Source organism: Linepithema humile, chromosome 3 (assembly GCF_040581485.1).
Source record: "Linepithema humile isolate Giens D197 chromosome 3, Lhum_UNIL_v1.0, whole genome shotgun sequence".
In the NCBI taxonomy this organism is placed as follows: domain Eukaryota; kingdom Metazoa; phylum Arthropoda; class Insecta; order Hymenoptera; family Formicidae; genus Linepithema; species Linepithema humile.
Window position 1 is genome coordinate 9,529,073 of NC_090130.1, and position 22,008 is coordinate 9,551,080.

The 22,008-nt window shown below is 30.3% G+C and overlaps 1 protein-coding gene and 5 long non-coding RNA genes across 8 annotated transcripts; 3 read left to right on the forward strand and 3 right to left on the reverse strand.

Annotated features, from left to right (window-relative positions):
• Nucleotides 1-471: 471 nt before the first annotated feature.
• Nucleotides 472-3,912, reverse strand: LOC105669349 (uncharacterized). Of its 3 annotated transcripts, none has more exons than XR_010889231.1 (6): nucleotides 3,170-3,906; nucleotides 1,743-2,861; nucleotides 1,478-1,636; nucleotides 1,135-1,391; nucleotides 835-1,003; nucleotides 472-751 (listed from the first exon to the last, which is right to left on the reverse strand). It is a non-coding gene; the product is annotated as an uncharacterized lncRNA (long non-coding RNA). The 3 variants fall into 3 exon arrangements; XR_010889232.1 differs by having other exon boundaries at nucleotides 1,743-2,577; nucleotides 2,682-3,904; XR_010889230.1 differs by having other exon boundaries at nucleotides 1,743-3,912.
• Nucleotides 3,913-5,021: 1,109 nt separating this feature from the next.
• Nucleotides 5,022-6,668, forward strand: LOC136998648 (uncharacterized). Its single transcript, XR_010889233.1, has 2 exons — nucleotides 5,022-6,094; nucleotides 6,188-6,668. It is a non-coding gene; the product is annotated as an uncharacterized lncRNA (long non-coding RNA).
• A 296-nt stretch (nucleotides 6,669-6,964) lies between these two features.
• On the forward strand, nucleotides 6,965-8,057 carry LOC136998923 (uncharacterized). Its single transcript, XR_010889436.1, has 2 exons — nucleotides 6,965-7,137; nucleotides 7,228-8,057. It is a non-coding gene; the product is annotated as an uncharacterized lncRNA (long non-coding RNA).
• On the reverse strand, nucleotides 7,918-9,452 carry LOC136998922 (uncharacterized). The gene is made up of 3 exons (XR_010889435.1): nucleotides 9,256-9,452; nucleotides 8,962-9,118; nucleotides 7,918-8,877 (listed from the first exon to the last, which is right to left on the reverse strand). It is a non-coding gene; the product is annotated as an uncharacterized lncRNA (long non-coding RNA).
• A 1,952-nt stretch (nucleotides 9,453-11,404) lies between these two features.
• On the reverse strand, nucleotides 11,405-16,016 carry LOC136998925 (uncharacterized). Its single transcript, XR_010889437.1, has 3 exons — nucleotides 15,792-16,016; nucleotides 13,892-15,614; nucleotides 11,405-12,308 (listed from the first exon to the last, which is right to left on the reverse strand). It is a non-coding gene; the product is annotated as an uncharacterized lncRNA (long non-coding RNA).
• A 1,648-nt stretch (nucleotides 16,017-17,664) lies between these two features.
• Nucleotides 17,665-21,656, forward strand: LOC105669353 (putative G-protein coupled receptor F59B2.13). Its single transcript, XM_067352306.1, has 5 exons — nucleotides 17,665-18,132; nucleotides 18,241-19,228; nucleotides 19,391-20,573; nucleotides 20,873-21,102; nucleotides 21,258-21,656. The coding sequence occupies exons 3-4, from the start codon at nucleotides 19,467-19,469 to the stop codon at nucleotides 21,059-21,061; spliced, it is 1,296 nt and encodes a 431-aa protein (XP_067208407.1). The 5' UTR covers nucleotides 17,665-18,132; nucleotides 18,241-19,228; nucleotides 19,391-19,466; the 3' UTR covers nucleotides 21,062-21,102; nucleotides 21,258-21,656.
• The last annotated feature ends 352 nt before the right edge of the window (nucleotides 21,657-22,008 follow it).

A 22,008-nucleotide genomic window follows, 5' to 3' on the forward strand; every position in this document is an offset into this window, starting at 1 on the left:
GGGGGTAAATTAAAAAAAAAATAACATTTTCTGAAAATCCAACTACACAGTTATATAGCCCATTACAAGCCCTACAACTTCTATTTAAAACATTTTTTTATATCTCCTACGGTTTTGGCGATAGTTACACACAAAGAAAAAAACCGTTTTTTTTCAAAAGGGTGTTTCACCCCTTAAATTTGAGATAGGGCCGCTGTAAAAAAATACGTGTCTCCTCAAATTGTATGTTTTACAACATATTTCAAGGAGAATCAAATCGGGGGGGGGGACACTTGTGAACGTTCCCTTGTTAGTGATCGGGTCTTGATGAGTATATCCGATCGGAACCTGAGATGTTTGGTAACGCAATGCCCCTGTCGGAAACCGATCGAGCTGCCCTATTACAACCTTACTTTTATTTAATCAGGATCCTTATCGGGTGATTATGAGGATTATTAATAATTATTACGCCATAAAATGTAATACAAATAATTTCAATAAAGTTTATATATTTTCATTTAACATAATATTTGATACATAGCATAATATATAGTAATAGCATAAACATTTATAATATTTTATAAATAGAAAAAAAACACAACAATTAAACAAAGTAAACAAAGGATTATTAAATTTTATTCTGTCATGTTGTGACGTTTTTGGCGCGCACCGTTCCAATCCTTCACATTATTAAATATGACTTGTACTGAGTCTTGTATTTCTTTTTTAGATGGTAGCACATTATCTTTTTTAAAAGAATGCGAGATAATATCTGAAATATGACAAAAATATTAAAACAGCATTAAAACAGTATTTAAAACAGTATTGAAAAAAAGAAGCATGAAGAAAACATACCTTCGATACAACTATATAAGGTTGTATTTTTAAATACTTTTTTTTTTGGTACTAATTTTACAATAGTAAAGCCTTTAGCTACCTCTTGACACAAAAATTTTTGGATTATTTCTCCAATATTTCGAGTCATCGACTTTTTGCAATCCACCGACCGAAGTAAATCAAATTTCTAAAAAATAATAGATCAGATTATATTATATATGATATCTTTATGTTTAATAAATGAATAAAACTATTAGAGTTTTAGTAATTAGTAAGCAAAATCTTAACAATATGATATCTTTTAAGTTTAATACTCACTATTTTTTGCCGAAATCTTTATTATTTTTTAATTTCTCCTCCAAATTGTTAAACATTTCATACGTGGAACACGGCAACAAAAAACCATTATCTGTTTCAAGTTCTTCTGCTTCAAACAATAGTGCCGATGAACCAGTGTTCAAATATTTTTGAATTTGATTTATTTCATTTTTTTTGTTGAATTAACTGCTTTTGAATGATGTTTATTTTTGCTTTTAAGCTGCGATATACTTTTTTTACGAGACTGAGGACACAGTCTACAGTATAAAAATAAAATAAATGACAATTATATTATTTATTAATTGAGATTATTAATATTATTTAAGAAATATATTTATTTCACCTTCATTTTCAATGTCCATATCAGTGACAGATGAAGACTTTGACGTCTGCTTTTTTGAAACTTGAGACGATTCGAGATTTGATGACGTATAACTTGCAGTAGAGATAGAAGGCTGATCACTCATCGTTGGATAAGAAATAGTTTATTCTTCAAAAAAAGCTGTTTATATAGATAAAATTGAGCAATTATTAAACAATCTTAAGCAATCATTTTGTGAAAAAAATTGAATAGAAAATTGTAAGAAATACAGAAAGGAAAGTCATACGTGTTATATTCTGTGGTTTTTGTAGCAAACTAGGTTCTTTGGTTAGAACAGTTTTTCGATTTTTTTGGATTCAATTTTAGTATTTTTTCCGCTGGACTGGCTATTTCTGATTCCGATTCGATTGAATCCTGTGAATCTTCTGATGAAGCTACGAACAGATAAATAATAGAAAATAGATTTTCTAAATTTGGTAATTATAACAATGTCATAGTTTTTATATATTCCTAAAGCAATAAATGTATAAGACAGTATAATGTATAACAGACTTACGTGTAATTTTATGATATAATTTTCTTTTTTTCTTGGTTTTTTCTTTGTTTCTTTTTTTGTTTTTTTTTTTTTTGTTTAAATTTTGGGAAGTTAAATTTAATTCTTTTCTTAAAGATGTATTTTCTTTACGTTTTATTTTATAACTTTTAATATCCACAAGAGATTTTGATCGACCATCAACTTCACTTTCTTCAGTAAATGTATATTCTTGCTTTTTTAGTCATTCAAGACGGGTTCCAGTTTCCAAATACGTTTCTGTGACAATAATTATAATTTTAATATTTGCATACTGGAAATATTTAATTAAGTTGTAAATTGCATTACTTGCTCTGCCTCGTGTTTCCACGCGAAATGTTGGCCATGTATCAATTGGAGGTTCGCCTGTTTTAATTAAATTTTGCAATTTCATTCTTTTGACGGCCGTGGAGGAGGCCACATAAATTTGCAAACAAGAGAATTTCGCGCCTCGTCCCAAGAAATTCACGATGATGGCACAATATCAATACTCAATATTGATGATTTGCTATCCACACAAGAAAACGACTAATTTATATAAATATTCCATCTGGAAATAAATAATGATAGTGTTCGCATAAAATATTCACTAATTAAATTTTGCAGAATATTCTAAATTTAATATGATAAAATAATAGAAAGAATTTTACTAACCTTACGACGTTGTTATAATATATTGTGTTGCACTTGTGTGGGTTATTCTCAGGCTTGTAATAATTGTAGACCGTTGTAGGATATAAGACTATGTATTTTCTCGGTGACGGTAAGATACAGAGTAATCCGTGCGTTAACGAACACGTGTGCTGCTCCCGACGGTGCTACATGACGCGCCGTCTAGTAGCGTTAATGATATAGCGTTTTCGATTATACAGGATTTGAACGACCCAGGGTTGGTTAATGACGTCATTGCAACCTCTCCACCAATGAAAGACTTGCATTTATAGTAAAATAGTGATTGATCAACCCTGGGTCGTTCAAATCCTGTATAATCGAAAACGCTAATAGCTGCGGCTTCTCAATTACATATATATATTAGACTAATCCGCGCGCATTACGAATCTCCACAACACATTATTATTATTTATACACTTAACCCAAGTAAAAGTCAATTCAATAAATATAATAATATCGTAATAATTTACCACTTTCTTCAAACTCAATATATGTCATTCATTAATAAAGTCGAGCTCCTTTCTCATTGCATAGCAACGTTGCAAACAAACAAAATGACATTTTCTGTTTTGCAAATATTGGATTATCAATTATGCAATATCGATTAATGCGATTACGTGAATTTACTTTTTTTTAGGTATATAATATAAATACATTTTTTATCACATATATCTTTTCTTTAATTTCACTATTAATATCCAAGATCACCACTTTAGCACGAATACAATTTAGTTCACATGTTAAAAGCTAGATTGTTTCTTTTTTTTGTCACCGCTTACATTTTCAGAGTATTTGAATTGTAGGGATGAGTAAACATTCAATGTTTTTTTTTTAAAACATTTTTTGTTATGTGTGAGTACGCTTGTATTTTGCAAAGAGAATTCGTGTTTATAATATAAATAGGACTATAAGGTTCGCATAAATACGTATTGTGTATATTGATACATTTATCTAAATTTTCCTTTGTCATGGTCATATATGTCTGTCTGTCTGTACTTATCGTGATTATATGTTGATTTACTTCAGTGAAAACAAAAGTATTGTTATGTACTGGTAAAGGAATCACTTTTATTATTTTATATTTGGAGAATGTTATTAAAGGGAAACGTAGTATGATATAAATATTTGTATTATCATAGTACGCGCTTGCGGTAATTAATTTTCTGATAATGTTCCATTCTTCTATTTTAAGTCCAAAGGGAAATTGTGTTCCTTGTGGCAAATGAGGTGTTGCTTCTTTTAATTCAAAAATTATTTTTTCTACTGGTGTTATTTTTTGATTTAATATTCCGTTTTGTATATGTATTAAAAAGTCAATAATATCTTGAACATCTTGTTGGAGATCAGCTAAAATTGTATTTATTATTAGGAAGTGTTTCGTTGTGTCTTCTCGTTTAATTTTATCTGCGATTTGATTGTAAATATATTTTGTAGCGTTCTTTAATAATTCGTGATTGTGTTCTAATGTATCTTCTAGTTTATTTATGTGTGTAAGCGTTGCGTTTAATATTTTTATTTGTGTTTTCACGGCGTGTTGTGTTATCTGCTCGTTATTCTTTATCAAAAGTAATTGTTCGTTAATGTATTTTTCGTCATCTGCGTCCATGGTTCCAAATAGAATTTTTGCGATACTTCCTATGCCATCAATTAATTCGCGTCGTTTGTCGGAAGGTTTTTTATGGCTGGTTTATGCTTCGGTCTTAATCTTAATCTTAGTCTTAATCTTAACTTAATCTTATGGCTGGTTTATGCTTCGGTCTTAATCTTAATCTTAGTCTTAGTCTTAACTTAATCTTAAGGACTCGTTTATGCTTCCCTGGAAATTCGGACTACGCATGTGCAAATGTAACAAAACCTAACCATTAATTTATTTTTATAATTTGGATTTTTTTTATTCCAAACAACATCGAATTGTTGGACACATTCAATTAAATCAGCATCACTCATTTTCGTATTTTACAAAAATCGAAAACCATTATTTCGCGCGGTTTCGTGCTGCGTCGGACGTCAGACTTACCTCATTGGCCCGGTCTTAGGACATTAGGGACTAAAGTTAAAAGATGGGATCTTTCCAAGACTAATAGCGTTTTCGATTATACAGGATTTGAACGACCCAGGGTTGATCAATCACTATTTTACTATAATGGCCGGTTTATGCTTCGGTCTTAATCTTAATCTTAAGAGTTGATAACGTAGAATGCCATAAAGGCGTTTATACTTCCCTAGTCTTAATCTTAGTCTTAATCTTAATCTTGGAAAGATCCCATCTTTTAACTTTAGTCCCTAATGTCCTAAGGCCGGGCCAATGAGGTAAGTTTGACGTCCGACGCAGCACGAAACCGCGCGAAATAATGGTTTTCGATTTTTGTAAAATACGAAAATGAGTGATGCTGATTTAATTGAATGTGTCCAACAATTCGATGTTGTTTGGAATAAAAAAAATCCAAATTATAAAAATAAATTAGTGGTTAGGTTTTGTTACATTTGCACATGCGTAGTCCGAATTTCCAGGGAAGCATAAACGAGTCCTTAAGATTAAGTTAAGACTAAGACTAAGATTAAGATTAAGACCGAAGCATAAACCAGCCATAAATGCAAGTCTTTCATTGGTGGAGAGGTTGCAATGACGTCATTAACCAACCCTGGGTCGTTCAAATCCTGTATAATCGAAAACGCTATAAGTTAAGACTAATAGCGTTTTCGATTATACAGGATTTGAACGACCCAGGGTTGATCAATCACTATTTTACTATAAATGCAAGTCTTTCATTGGTGGAGAGGTTGCAATGACGTCATTAACCAACCCTGGGTCGTTCAAATCCTGTATAATCGAAAACGCTATAAGATTAAGACTAGGGAAGTATAAACGCCCTTATGGCATTCTACGTTATCAACTCTTAAGATTAAGATTAAGACCGAAGCATAAACCGGCCATTAAGGACTCGTTTATGCTTCCCTGGAAATTCGAACTACGCATGTGCAAATGTAACAAAACCTAACCACAAATTGTAATAGACCCCGGTGTTGCAGATTATAGTAAATGTTAAAATGAATCGTCAGCGGCAAAAAACTTTAATGTTTGGAATGGCACTTTTGTTATCAAATGCCTATGCAGCATGTGTATTATTAAGAAATAAAAAAAAAAATAAAAGAAAACCACGGAGATACGCTGTTCGGCCACTGAATCGAAAAAGACACGAAACTGGTCATTTCTTTTCTTTAATGAAAGATATGCTGAATATTGAATACGATCAGGAACAATTTTTTAAATATACACGGTGTTCTCCGAGCCAGTTCAATGAGTTACTCCAATTAGTTGGACCTAAACTGCAGAAGGATATTCGAAGAAATCCTTTTACATTATCACCTGCACATCGATTGACGTTAACATTGCAGTAAGTCATACATATATAGTAAAGTACAATATTTTAATTTGATTGTATTATGAAAATATTGAAATCCATTTTTATACTCTTTTTCGCTTACAGCTACCTAGCCGAAGGCTGTTCAATGCAAGAGATTGCAAGGAATTTTTGTATCGGAAAAACAACTGCACATGTTATTATTAAAGAAACATGTCAAATTCTATGGAATGTTTTGCAGCCAAGTGTGTTAAAACGCCCGGAAGCTGATGATTGGAAGAACATCGCTCAGGAGTTTTATCGTCGATGGAATATGCCTAATTGCATTGGAGCTATAGATGGTAAACACATCAATGTTATAGCTCCAAAGAACACTAGAACGGAATTCTTCAACTATAAGAAGTCTTTCAGCATTGTATTAATGGCCATTTGCGATGCTTATTATCGATTTATATTTGTCGACATTGGAGCAGCTGGTTCTAATCACGATTCTATAATATTCAAGGAATGTACATTTGGTAAAGCCTTACAAAATCGCACTTTGCAAATTCCAGAACCATGCGATCTCCCTGGATCAAATATTAAATTTAATCATTACATAGTAGCAGATCAAGCATTTCCCCTTGACAAGCACATAATGCGACCATACCCAGGCAATAACTTGGGAGAAGAAAAAAATATTTTTAATTATAGACTCTCAAGAGCTAGGCGAACGATTGAAAATGCATTTGGCATTTTAGTGCAACGATGGAGAATTCTGCGGAAGGAAATAATCAGTTCTGTAGAAACTTGCGAAGAAATAGTTATGGCAGCAATTGTCCTACATAATTTTCTACAAAAAAGTGCATATTCCAGAACATTATGTTGAAACGGGAGTTCGTGAATATATAAATGTTATTTCAATCAGATCTGTGCAACAAAATACCATGTGATCGTTCCGTTGGTCGATTGGGATCAAACAATCCATCAAGGACTGCTAAAGAGGCCCGAGATAAATTAGCTGACTACCTCATAAGCGTAGAAGGTTCCGTGCCTTGGCAGTGGGGATATGTCAGACAAGGAAATGTACCATAATCGTATGTATTTTAAATAAAATGGTTTTTATAATAATTTATCTATAATCATATAACTTAAATTATGTTTTTAAAGAAATATGTATCATACAGGTGTGAACAATGTCAGACGAATCAGATGTTGATATGGTTGTTCAAGCTGGCCCGATAGACAATCAACAGGTCGATGTCGCCATCCAGACTTTGGTGATTCAACGTAACGTGGCTGTCCAGATTTCGGTGAATCAACTTGATTAGGCTGTCCAGGTTTTGGAAAATCAATTAGCACATAAATTCCTTCTTGACAATAATAGCAACGAGTCTTTAATTATATTTAACATGTCAAATCCACATCAACAAATTCATGTTCCACTCGAATATAAATGTCCATCAGAATATTTAATTTTATATTCACCATCATATCAACTCTTCTTTTGCTGTGGAACAAATTGTTACTATCATAGATGATTGTAACTTGCTTGAGTTTCGATCAACTTGAAGCACTTTTTAATCTTATACATTCTGAAGAATTCTATTGTAATCTCCGCTATCATACTAATGATTCTCCCGATCGTTAAATATATATACAAAATATTTTATTACTGAAATTTAAAGAGCAAATACAATTATATTAAATGTAGAAGTATACTTTGTACAATGGACAAGCATACATTACAAAAACTCAAAACAAATCATCCACATACACGAAATGCATTATCAAAATCTAAGAAATCAATTGTATGTCAGGAATGAAAGAAAAAGAAGGAAGGAAATGGATTGTGATAAGAATGAAAACAATGACAGTTTCATTTTAACGTTCTTATTTAAGAAGTATTCTAAAACTCGATGTAAAATTCTTTACATTCTTTTTCATTGTACATTAGCTTTATACATTACATAGGTATAAATGACAGATTATATTAAATACAAAACTACAAATAAAATTATTTTTGCAATTATTTAAAGCACATGCAAATATGTAATAAAATACATATATATACATATATATATTTATATAATATATATATTATCTATGTATATATATATATATATATATAAATCTGTACGTTTTTTAAGATAGATTTTTATAATAATAATAAAATGAACAAAAAGTTTAAAAATGCATTATTTAAAAAAATTGTTAATTAATCATCTGTCGCATTTGCGATGTCATTTAAAATCTTAGCTTTTAAGATTAGTTTTTTCTTATTAGAAGAAATATTTTTCAATGCTAAAGCGACTGTCCTACCGAAAGCAAAATCCTCATCAGACAGCTCTGCAGGAAGTTCGTCACACTGTTGACTGGATTTCATCAAGTTTTCAAATTTATTGAATGTACCAGATATCGTATTTGTCAGTTGAATCAGATCTTGATCTGCTCCTTTCGAATTCCTTTTTTTGTGTTCTGTATGTTAAGAAGTAGATGTTGCCTGTGATGCGGATGACATGCGCGATGTTGAACGCGATTCCGTTTCATAGTTACCGCTATGTCGCATTAGGAATACATCATGTAAAGTAAGCTCGGAATCATCTAGGTCAACATCCAAAAATGTGTTCTCTGTGTTTGGCACGCTTATTACTTTGTCATATTTTGATTGCAAAGCACCTTCTGGCATGACGTCCATTGTTGCTTCGTTAGAGCACTTACTAGCTGCTTCACGAGTTTCACAACTTCTCATAGAGAACTTTGCAGTTGCGCTGACTCTCAAATTATTCGCACTTGAATCAGTTCAAGTGGCTTTTTGAAAATTGGTTCTTGTCGCTCTGAAAAATAATAAGCAGTATATAAAACGAATTTTGATTATACTTAATGTAAATATTTTTTTGATAATAATTGTACATATATACCTTGTTGCAATAACGTTATTTAAAAAGCTGCATGCTTCAAAATGTGGCCATTTGGACACATAAGCTCCAGCACCAGAGTGTGTATTGTCGAGTAATGTTCGACGCTCTTTTGCATATCGGTGTCTAATATTTGCAAATCGTTGTTCACACACTTCAGCTGAAAATCAATAAAAATACCCACGTTTTATCACAATCTCAAGAGAAATGTAAAATAATTCCGAAAAACTATAAAAACACTCCTACACAGTTTTTGTTCTTTCAATTTAAGAGGTTAGATTCTACATACTAACTTACCACTTAAATTTAGCGCTTCTCCAATAGCGTTCCAACTATTCTTCACCACTAATTTATTTTTATAATTTAGATTTTTTTTATTCCAAACAACATCGAATTGTTGGACATATTCAATTAAATCAGCATCACTCATTTTCGTATTTTACAAGAATCGAAAACCATTATTTCGCGCGGTTTCGTGCTGCGTCGGACGTCAGACTTACCTCATTGGCCCGGCCTTAGGACATTAGGAACTAAAGTTAAAAGATGAGATCTTTCCAAGATTAAGATTAAGACTAAGATTAATAGCGTTTTCGATTATACAGGATTTGAACGACCCAGGGTTGATCAATCACTATTTTACTATAAATGCAAGTCTTTCATTGGTGGAGAGGTTGCAATGACGTCATTAACCAACCCTGGGTCGTTCAAATCCTGTATAATCGAAAACGCTATAAGACTAGGGAAGTATAAACGCCCTTATGGCATTCTACGTTATCAACTCTTAAGATTAAGATTAAGACCGAAGCATAAACCGGCCATTATAGATGTTATTTATTTGTTTTATGGATTCTGTTAATTGGTTAATATTCTTTTCTATTATCAAATTTATGTTTCGGCATGGTTGTTCTGTAGTTTTATTATTAATTTCGTTGCAAATTACATTCGTATCTTGTGTATTTTCTTTTATACGTTTGAATCTAATATTTATTGCTGTACTATCTAGTTTTATTACTACTTTCCAGTTTGTTTCAATGAGGTATAATTCTTCTATCTGTTCGTAATATAGTCCTGGTTCTTGTGAGAAGTATTCTATCTTGACTGGGGATATCGTTTCGGTTCTCACCTTGATTAATTCGTCCTCCAGTATAATAGAATATAATAGTTATTTAAGAATGTAAAGTATTGAGATGGTACGTGCCAAAAACATCGCAACACGATGATAGAATAAAATCCAATAATCTGTACTTTGTTTAGCCTTGTTATGTATTATATACTACTTATATATCAATATGCTATGTTAAATAAAAATATATAAACTTTATCGAAATTATTTGTATTACACATTTTCTGACGTAATATTTAATAATTATAATAATTATGTTATAATATTTAATAATTTAATAATTAATAAGCCTATACCTCATAATTGTTTCATAAGAATCACTTGTACATAAGAATCATTTGTATGATAATACAAATATTTATACCATATTATGTTTCCCTTTAATAACATTTCCCAAATATAAAATAATAAAAGTAATTCCTTTACCAGTACATGACCATGACAATATTTTTGTTTTCACTGAAGTAAATCAACATATAATCGCGATAAGTACAGACGGACAGACATATATGACCATAAGAAAGGAAATCTTAGATAAATGTATCAATATACACAATACATATTTATGCAAATCTTATAGTCCTATTTATATTATAAACACGAATTCTCTTTGCGAAATACAAGCGTACTCACACATAACAAAAAATAATACATAATTGTGATAAGCGTTACATTAAGAGTAATCAAACATTATGGATAGCATTAAGAACGCCAAACACGTGGCTGTACTCTACACTTAAGGAACAACAAATATATATACATTGTAAAAACAATAAAGAAACTGATGTAATAATTAAGCAAACAGGGAAAATAACTTTAAAAGAAAACTGTAATATAACAGATATGACAATAAAAACGAAAAAATCTGAGCAAACCGCGAATATACAAACTTATTTACCAAGTTTCAATTTAAAATTTAGTAAAGACCAGAATATACAAAATAAGAAAAGTCCATTACAAGGACTAAAATTCAAGAAGATCATACAAAATCCAAAAGAATTAATGGACCTCAAAAATAAACTTGAGAAAATAAATAAAGATGTTAACAACAATTTAAAAAATCCATTCACAGAACAAACATTTGTTTATCCTATGACAACAAGTAGTATAGCTGTTGTAATTGCCATAATACTTGCGATTATATTAAGTGTAAAACTATGAAAAGAGCAAAGTCCATTTTAAAATAAAAAAAAAACGAAATCTCAAGGTTACGAAAACTCGTATCTCCTCGTCTTTTTTTCTCAAAGGGGGGGGGAGAAATATTAATAATTAATTACTTTTACAACATAAAGGGATGCAATATGTATATATAGAAAGTAAAAATTACAAAACACATTTAAAAGCGTTTATTATATGTATATATACAGGGTAATTCATTTGAATAATAACAGGCAAATGTTTGCCTGTATATGAGAAATAATGTACATACATGTGTCGCTCATTTGCTGCAACAAAAACATAATTTAAAATGCCGTTGTTGAATAACAGGTATAGGAAGGTATAAAAAGAACGGTCCTTACTTGTACTGGGATCTGTACTTTACTAGGATAATATTATATTACTGTTATCCTACACTATAATATGTTATTATACCAATATGACAAATAATGTTCTTATCAAATTATTTATTATGTACGATTGAAAACATTTAAACTCGTTTTCTGGAAAATCGTGATTTTTCAGTTATGTCACTGTTGCAGCAAATGAGCAATGAGTAGTAAGTAAAATTATCAGATATGTACTTGTACATGAATACTCTAATTGGTATAAATATTTGTGACATAATGACGTGTAAATAGTACGCCATTCGTTTCTAATACGTTCTTTTCTTTTTAGAAAATATTCTTGTAATGAATAGATGTCATTTATGTAATTTTGATGATAACAAATTGTCTTGGTATTAAAATCTATGATGTAATAATTTTCCTATTTCAAATAATAAATCAACACTTCTTCTAAGTTATATAAGCTTACATTCATTAAGAAAATTGATAAAACAATCCATTTTTTTATGGTACGCCAAAATATTGTATATACTACCTACATATATCTGCATGGTAATTAACTTATTTAGCTATTTAATTAATTATATTTTTATAAAGTTAAATGTATATTATAATCTCTCGTGTACATTAGGAGTGTTAGCTTCTCGTGAGACACTTTCAGTTGTGTGTTGTTACCAAATACATTGTTTTGTTTGAAGTGCGATTGGACGTAAACTTGCAAGCTGTAACAAAATGCAAAGTATTCTCAAATTGACAAAAAATGGATTAATTTTTGCTTTTACACATTTAATTATAAAAATCATATAACAAAAATAATAAAAGAAAATTAAAAATATAATATTGGCTCAAATTATTCAAATAAATTATTAACAACAAGCTACAGAGCCCAAGCTGGATTTTCGTGCTTAATTTATTAATATATTATGACAAATGTTTAGGTCAATCTAGACGTTTCGACCATCTGGTTGTGGTCATCTTCAGTAGTTAGTTATTATAAAATTCGGAACATATTAATAAACAATTGTTACTTATAAAACTAATTCGGATATTACAATCTTCTTATATTCGTTACATTTAAAAATTGTTTAGAGGACAACACATCTTGAAAGTCATGCCTCTTCTAATAACACCAATCTTAAGATCATCAGGAAGGAAATCATGTTTTACATTAAAACATACACGATGTCCTTTTTAAGACTTGCATTGTGGTTGATTACAATTATTCTAAAACCAGCATGAACCAATGTCTATTTTTATCTTTATATTACTTGTTATTTATTAAAATTACTAAAAATATTCTTACCTCAATGCATAGCAGTACCGTCATGTTGTGTTTTCGTGTAAACTTTCTTATTTTAAAAAAACTAAGAACCAAAACTAAATTCGGTGTAGCGAGTCAGTTTGCTAAAAATGATATTGGAGGTCCGTGTCGTTTGAGTGGACATGGCAAACTAGTTGAATATAATAGAGGATATATTAGAGAACTCGTATGTGAAGGAGATTCGTGGTGGGAGAGTGAGTGATCTTTAAGCAGTAAACAAATTGAGAACTGGCAAATACAAGTTTGGCAGTAACTCAGTATCGTTCTGCTTATTGAGACTCGTTTTTTGCCGTTTTATGTGCAACATCTCGGAAATAAGCCTTTTGCTATAAGACATTTCCTTGTCTAATATTTCTACATTCTCCCAATCCATTTCATGGTTTTTTTCTAATCTATGACAAGAAATGACAGAAGGGGATCCCGTTCTTTTATTTATATCCGACTTGTGTTCTTTAATTCTAGTTTTCAATTTTCTCTTTGTTTGTCCCACATAACTAGCCTCGCAATCATGACACGTTACCTTATATACTACATCACATTGGCTCATGGATTCAATAATGTCTTTCCCTGTTTTTATAAACCTATTAAGTTTATTGTTACACGTAAAGGCTAAATGATGATTGTATTTTTTCATGTTCCGTGTGAATTTATCAAAAGTTTCTTTTATATATGGTATCGTAAAATAACCCGTTCTATCATTGCTATTTTTGTTTTTATTACACAATAATAAAAGAATTTTTGATTAATGTAATATAATGTAATATAAGTATGCACATTGTCAACAAATTCGGTAAATTTACACAATAAAGATATAAAAATTACATGACAAATAATGTATTAAGTAAATAGTATAAAATTTATAAAATTATGTAAATTTGCAATATATATTTACTAAATTTATTTATTATGTAATTTTTACATCCAGTTTTGTAAATTTATCGATTTTTTTACAGTATAGAACGCCGCCTTTAATTATGGTATTACCTTATTATGACTGCATAATTGGGCATTAATCATACTGTTTCTTCTAATTATACATCCCCATAATATTTTTGTTCTTTCTTATTTGTACGTTTCGTAAACATACGGATTAGTTCTCTGCGAAAAGTTTGTCCCGTTGCGCAGTAGAGAACAAAATTTATACTGTAATGTGCTGTGTCTAATAAGTCGAATATTGTTACCAAAAAAAACATATTGGCATATTCACGTAACTAGAAAAATTATTATTGTTATTTTTATTATATCTAACTATTCATGATAACATGTCGTATTTTACGGTATTCATTTTCTTACGTAGATACCTAATATAAAAAATTATTATTTAATTTTATTCATAATGTAAAAATTAAACAGTATAAATTATTTTGAAAAATTTAAATTTTAAGAGAAAAATTAATTAATATTTTTTGTCATTTTCAATACATGCATTACATACATTACATGTATAGAATGCATTTACGGAGTAATTAAACTATATATTGTGGTCGGTATTATTTTAATATGAATTAATGATACGTACGTGAAAAGAATGGTGGAGAGTATAATGTACAGGTAATTTCAAAATTAGAAATACGCTCGTAACAAGAATAAGCATTTTTGTGATTTTATGCTGAAGCATTTTATCACTAGAAATCTGAGTCCTCTTATTAGAAGAATCGGACGTTGTAATCAAGGTTTTGCGAACACGATTTTGCTGGTAAATGTGGTATCCTATCAAAGTATTGCAGATTACTATCGCGACAGCAGGTAAAATAAATATTATAATAGAATCTATAATACGCTTTGTGTATGTAAATCCATACTGTCTGTCAAGTTTTATATATTTGTACACATCATACATATTGCTGCTTTTTTTAAACATTTTATAGAGCATGGTCCTATACAAATAAAAAGTATATAGAATGCTGCGTAACATCGCTAGTCCCATCAGCGTGATTACTACAATTTTTGCTCGTTTGACAGTGCACCAGGATCGACGTAGAAGCGGATACTTTGTCACTATAAATCTCTCGATGGTAAAGGCTACTATAAGCCACACACTCAAAAACTCGGAAAAGAAGAACAGAAAGTCCTTGAAGAAAATTAAGTAATACAAATAATTTGTTATTAGTTTTATATCCATTATTTGGAGCCAATTAATGAGTAATATCATCAAATAGACGATGTCGCTCATTGCTAACACACCCAAGTAAATGTTGGATGAAAAAAAACGCATCTTTTTACGGAAGAGTACAATAGCAGACAAACAGTTTCCTAAAAGACCGAGAATAATAAAAATCGGCAGATAGTACTTTCTGATATTTGAATAGGTGTTCGAACTATTTACAATTACATGGTACAGCTTAAAAAAAGAATAAAATTCATTTATGACGTCAGTGATGGGAAAATTTCTGCCTACAATATCTTCGTTACATAAATCTTGAAATTTCTCAATTCTACTTGTATTCACAAGTGGATGATTCATCATGGTCTTTTGACTTATGCCGATATACACGTGGATAAGATATTCAGCCAAGCTACGTAAACTTTTGCCAAGATCTCTTTCGTTGTTACAAACACGCAATCGTAGTTCGTGTTTAGATATGTTGAAATAATCTTTGCCGAGATTATTTTCACAAAACATTCTTGCGTATGATTATGGATTGTTTGCAACAGTTGCTTATGAGATGAAGAGCAAAAAGCGATATAATCAAGTTGCGTCACGCCTCTGAAAAAGCGTTATAACATTATTATATATTATTAAATATATATTATTTATTGATACTTTGCATATAAATTTTATTTATCGGTATATTTATTGAAATAATTTTTTTTATTATAAAAAAAAAAAAAATATATGAAATATACAGCATTTTAAACATTTAAAATAAAATGTCTCACGCACTATCTCACTTATCTGTGGGTTGTTAATATTTTGAAATCGACGAATACGGAAGTTACAAACTCTCAACAATTCTCCAATTTCAATCGTTCAACTGCTGAACACTAACGATTGCAAAAGACTGAATGTTGAGACGACTGATATGGACGATAATATATTTTCCTGGAAGTTTGTGGTTTTTCAAAACGATTAATATTTTGATTGTAAGGTTGTTCATATCCGTTGACAAGTGAATTTCTGTAGGAACCTGTTGCTCTACTGTGGTATTTATAATAACATGACTGATCTGGAGGGCGATATTTATTTTTTCCTGGAAATTTGTGCCTTACCAAAATTATTAACATTTTGACTATAATGTTGTCCATAACCGTCGACAAATGAGTTTCCGCAGAAACCTGTCGCTTTACGAAAGTATTAATAATATTATTAACAGATGCAGTATATATTACTAAAATAATACATGAAATTTTTTAAGAACATTATTTTTTATCGATGGAGTAGCAGGAGGATCTCAAGCTAAAGAAGATTGTAGTTCTTAATATCTTTTATTATAATCAATGTTTTTCGTAAGCAGCAAACGTTTCGGCTAATCATTCAGCCATCTTCAGTGCTACGGTTACAAATCTGTTTGTTAGAAGACTGTAGATACAATTCGTCATTATTAAAACTCTTTTGGAAGTGAAGTCACGTATGTGATTGCGAGAAAATCTTATTTATGTAGGTGTTAGTCGAATGTCACCATGTTCTCAACTGTGATTATTTTTTATTATTTTTATGTAGGATATTATATTGAATATAGTTTTTTATTAGCATAATAATTATGATTACATGGTAATTCTAGTTATTGTATATTACTCAGCAAGAAATGACTTATCGATTTGTTGTCGAATCTATCATCAATACTATGTAATATCGATGATTTCGACGTCAATTAGACATTGATTTGACGTCGATTAATAAGTCATTTCTTGCTGGGTTACGTATGAATGATTTGAATGGTAAAATATTTTATTTTGTATTGTTTTATTAATATTATATTTTTAGTTTTGTTAAGATTCAGACACTTGTATGCAAAGTTATCGTGTTATTGTATTTTAGAAAAATTTCGATAGTAATATTTGTTGTAACATTAGAAAAATATTACGGCTTATATTACTGGGTTAATGATGGCCCAGATAGCATAGTGAATTTGCAAAGTATTCTTCAAGTTTTCTTTTTTCCTAAATAATAATTCTTGAGAAATTTATAGAAGAATACTATAAGAATGATTCAATAAGTTACATGCACCATAATTGGAATTCTTAAAAATTTCTTGGAATATTCATATAGTGTTATTCTATTCCAATCACTGAAAAATATATTTTGCTGATGTAGGTAGATTTCTAGGTGTCACAACAAAAATGTATCGCTATTTTTTGTATCTGCTAAAATATTGTTTGTCACATCTAAAATTTATAACAGCAACATTCTAGCAATATCTTCTAGAAAATTTAGGTCTTATTGCCAATTAAGCTTTTCAGCCGATTCACGCGGCACACGCCTCCTTTGCTCTTCTTACCGCGCGCGGCGCAACCGCTTGGGCCAGCGTCCCCGAGCGTTAGGAGCAGCGCTATCCGATTAATTCACTATCCATTTAAACAAAAAAAAACGCGTCAGCAATAGTATCTCATGGGTGACATGAAAATCTATTGAAATATTTTCACATAATAAATTTAAAAATAAAAAAAATATTTTTAATAAATTTTTTTAATTTTTAATGATCAAGGGAGAAGAACCTAACATTAATCGGATAACACCGCTCGTAACGCTCGGTGGCGCTGATCATAGTGGCTGCCGCGCGCGCGATAAGAAGAGCAAAAAAGCATAGACATAGGAATATAGGGACCGAGCATATCGTTGCAGGGGGGAAGCTACTGCGGGACGGTGCGACGAGGTAAAGTGTGCCTAAATTTGATTGGCTATTAGTTTGCGCAAGCGCGATGTAAGTATCGTGCGACTTCCAGTGTGCATGGACATAGGAATATAGGGTCGGAGTGTAACGTCGCGAGAGGAAAATCACTGAAGGAAGGGGACGAGGTAAACTGTGCACATTTTTGATTGGCTACTATTTGACGCAAGTGCAATTGGTCATTATTCGACGCAAAAATATTATGCAATTTGGGCAGATATAATGAGCATTTAAAGTTATATCAAGAAAAAACATTAATTAAAATTGTTATTTTAAATATATTTTGTGAATATAAAAAATGGTGCAGTGTTTTGTACAGTCTTGTAAAAATAGATCCGACTATCAAAATTGGAAACAAAGTAATAGCAGAAATAATGTAAAAATAACATTTCACAGGTATTGAAATTATTTATTCATATTAAAGTTAATATTATATGTTTAAAATAATATTATATATTTTATTTTAAGAGTATAAGTTGTTAAAAATATTGTTTTTTTTCTTAGTTTTCCCAAAGATCCTAAAACTCGTACATTGTGGTTAGATATTTTGGAAATAAATTCATCATCTATCCCAAGTACAGCTCGTATTTGCTCTGTCCACTTTGAAGAGAAATTCTTTGACAGAACATGTTTGATAACTCGACTTAGACGAAATGCATTACCTAGTGTATAATAACAACAGCATACGTATAACGATAACCAATCAGATTCAGGCACAGTATCATGGCGGACCCCCCCGCATTTTGGCTTCACTCCCCTCGTCTATCAATCAAGTTTACGCTCCGTCCCTATATTCCTATGTCCATGCAAAAAAGGTGTGTGCCGCGAGAATCGGCTGAAAAGCTGAAGTAATTCCAAGCACTGTCATATGTTGTAAGAATTATCAACCATTTCGAATGCGTTAGAAATATTTGTTCCAATATTAAAACAAATATCAGTTTTAAAATGTTCCTAAAATAGTAACATGATAATTTTGAATGCAAGCGAATAACTCTCAATAAAACTAAAATTTAATATTAATTGAGGAGTACTAATAAAATTTTTTATTGTTCTAGTCATTTAATATACAATAAACACAGTTGTCATGTAATCATAAGTATTATAAGAAAAACTATGTTCACTGTAATATTTGTTACCAGAAAAAGAAAAAATTCTGTTTTTCATAAATTATATGTATTATTTTAGTAATTATTTTAGTAATATTTATTGCTGCTTTATTAATGTTATTATAAATAATTTAGTAGAGCGACAGGCCCTGTAGAAACTCACATATCAACGGATATGAGCAATGTTACAGTCAAAATGTTAATCAATTCGGTAAGCCACAAACTTCCAGAAAGAATAATATCGTCATTTAAGTCAGTCGTCTCGACATTCAGTATTTCGGTGGATTTTGCATTGTGAGTGTTTAATAGCTCAACGTGAAATCAGGGAATTGCAAAGAACTTGTAGCCCTGTATTCGTAGATTTCAGAATTTTTAACGACTACGAGGTGAGTGAGATAGTATATAAAACATTTTATTTTAAATATATAGTATTTTATGTAAAACAATTTATTTTATATAATAAAATATATCAGTAAATAGATATATACTATATGCAAGATTTATTGATCTTAGTACACAATATATGCAACGTTATAATACTTTTTCAGATTTTTGGGCAAGACGTAACTTGATTATACCGCTTATAAGCAATTGTCGCAAACAATTCATATTCAATACGCAAGAATGGAATTTGTTAAAGATAGTCTCGGCAATAATTATTCCAACCCGAATATGTCTGAACAAGAATTACAATTATTTAATTTTTGTAACAATAACAATGATCTTGAAGGAATTTACCGAAACATAACTGAAGAAATAATTAAACAATATAACGAGAACATTGAAAGTGCTCGACTCAACATATTTGTGAACACAAGTAAAATTAAAAAATTCAAAGATTTCTGTAACGAAGATATTTTCGATAAATATTTTCCCACCACTGATTTAATATATAATCTCTATAGTATTTCTAACTCAAAACATCTATTTATTAATACTCTTACAATTGAGACGTTCAATATCAAAAAGTATTATTTGCCGATATTTATTATTCTGGGTCTTTTGGGTAACAGTTTGTCCGCTACCGTGTTCTTTCGTAAAAAGATGCGTTCCTTCTCGTCCAGCATCTACTTGGGCGTGCTAGCAATAAGCGATATCAGCTTTTTGCTCATGATATTCATACAATGGCTCAGAATAATGGAAATATTGGAAATGTATAATTTGCATTGGTTAATGTACTCAGAGAATTTCTTGGTCTATTTTTTAAAGTTCTTGAGTGTGTGGCTTATAATAGCTTTTACCATCGAGCGATATATAGTGACGAAGCATCTGCTTCTACGTCAATCCTGGTGCACTGTCAACCGAGCTAAAATTGTAGTGATCACGCTGATAGGACTAGCGATTTTCTACAGCATTTTATATGTTTTCCTCGAGAGTACATCAATAAATATGAAAGACCAAGATATAAAGGTCCTTCATATATTCAAACATGTATCATCAGAGTCCATCAAACAAGATTCAAACATTTACGTGATGACTAATGCTATAATAATGTTTACCCTACCTGCACTCATCATAATAATCTTCAATACTCTGACGAGATGGCACATTTATCTGCAAAATCATATCAACAAAACCTTGATTTCAACGTCCGGTACTTCCAGTGAGAATACTCAGATTACCGTAAATGAAATGCCTGAGAATAAGATCACAAAAATGCTTATTCTTGTTTCGAGCACATTTGTATTCTTGAAATTACCTGCACATATTCATTTCTTTATTGAGTCTGACGTATGTACTAATAATTTAATACAAAATAATTTTTATATATATATTAAAATAATACCGATCATAATATATGTATAATCTTTTAACACTAAATCTGCATTCTGTATAAGATAAAAAAATATTAATTAATTTTTGTTTGAAAATTAAAATTTTTTTTTAATTTATACTACTTACAATTATCACATTATGAATGACACTATAATAACAATTTTTTATATTAAATATTCGCGTAAGAAAAGGATGTATGCAAAAATGTTACATCTATTAATATATCGTACAACAAAATAAACCAATTTTTTCAGATGTATAAAGATGGCATTAATTGGACCATTATGTCTGAAATATGCGATTTATTAAACACGACGAAATACAGTATAAATTTTGTTCTCTACTGCGCAATGGAACAAAATTTTCGCAGAGAATTAATTCGCACATTTACCAAGTGCGAATTTTCAAAGAAACAGAAATGTCACGAAGATGGACAAATATAAGTAACAATATGATTGATACCAAATTATGCAGCTATGATTAGGTAATACCATAATTAAACACGACGGTCTACATAATTATTTTACATTAATCAAAAATTCTTTTATTATCTTTTTTTTATATGACTCTTATTAATTAAATGAATATAGTGTTAAGTAAGCCAAATTTTTCTCAATTTGATAATGCATTTTGTTACAGCTTGCAAATTTGTGCCAAATTGCACTTTAAATGGAGCAATGTATTTATTAAAAACGCACAACGGAAAGTTTCTCAAAAGAAGGTAGAACTCTTGATATATACATATACGAGGAAGATTATAATATAGTCACATATTAAAACTTCATAGGAACATAGTTAGCGGCAAATAGTTAAATAAGATAGTTACATATATTATTGCATTAAAAATGTTAAAAGTAAGTTAAAAATAACAACTAAAAAAATCTATGATGCATATGTATAAATAGTATGTACAAATATTTTACCGCACTGTAAAGAAAACTACATGTTTAACAATTCTATTAATGAATGTGGGCCTATGTATAATAATCTAAAAAAAGTGTTGATTGAGTTATTTGAAATAAATGAATTGTCACATCATAGATTGTAATGCAAAGATAATTTGTTATTGTTAGAAAGTGAGTTATCTAATTCGTATTTGTATTAGCCAATAGGTAAAACATGTAATTTTGTACAAGTTAGAAGCGCTGGTGTGCGATCGGAAATGATCGAACTTCGTCGATTATGGAAAGCTCACAGAATACGTTTGTTAGATTGGTTAACGTTATTAGAAGAGATCGAACACTCGAGAAGAGAAGTCGTACATTAAAAGAGAAAATAATGTCGTATAAAATTTGCATGCATTTTCTACTTTTCGTACGTTTCGGTACTTGTCATTTTTTGTAGTTTATACTTTTCTCTTCGCTTATATTAATACTGTATAATTCAGTAT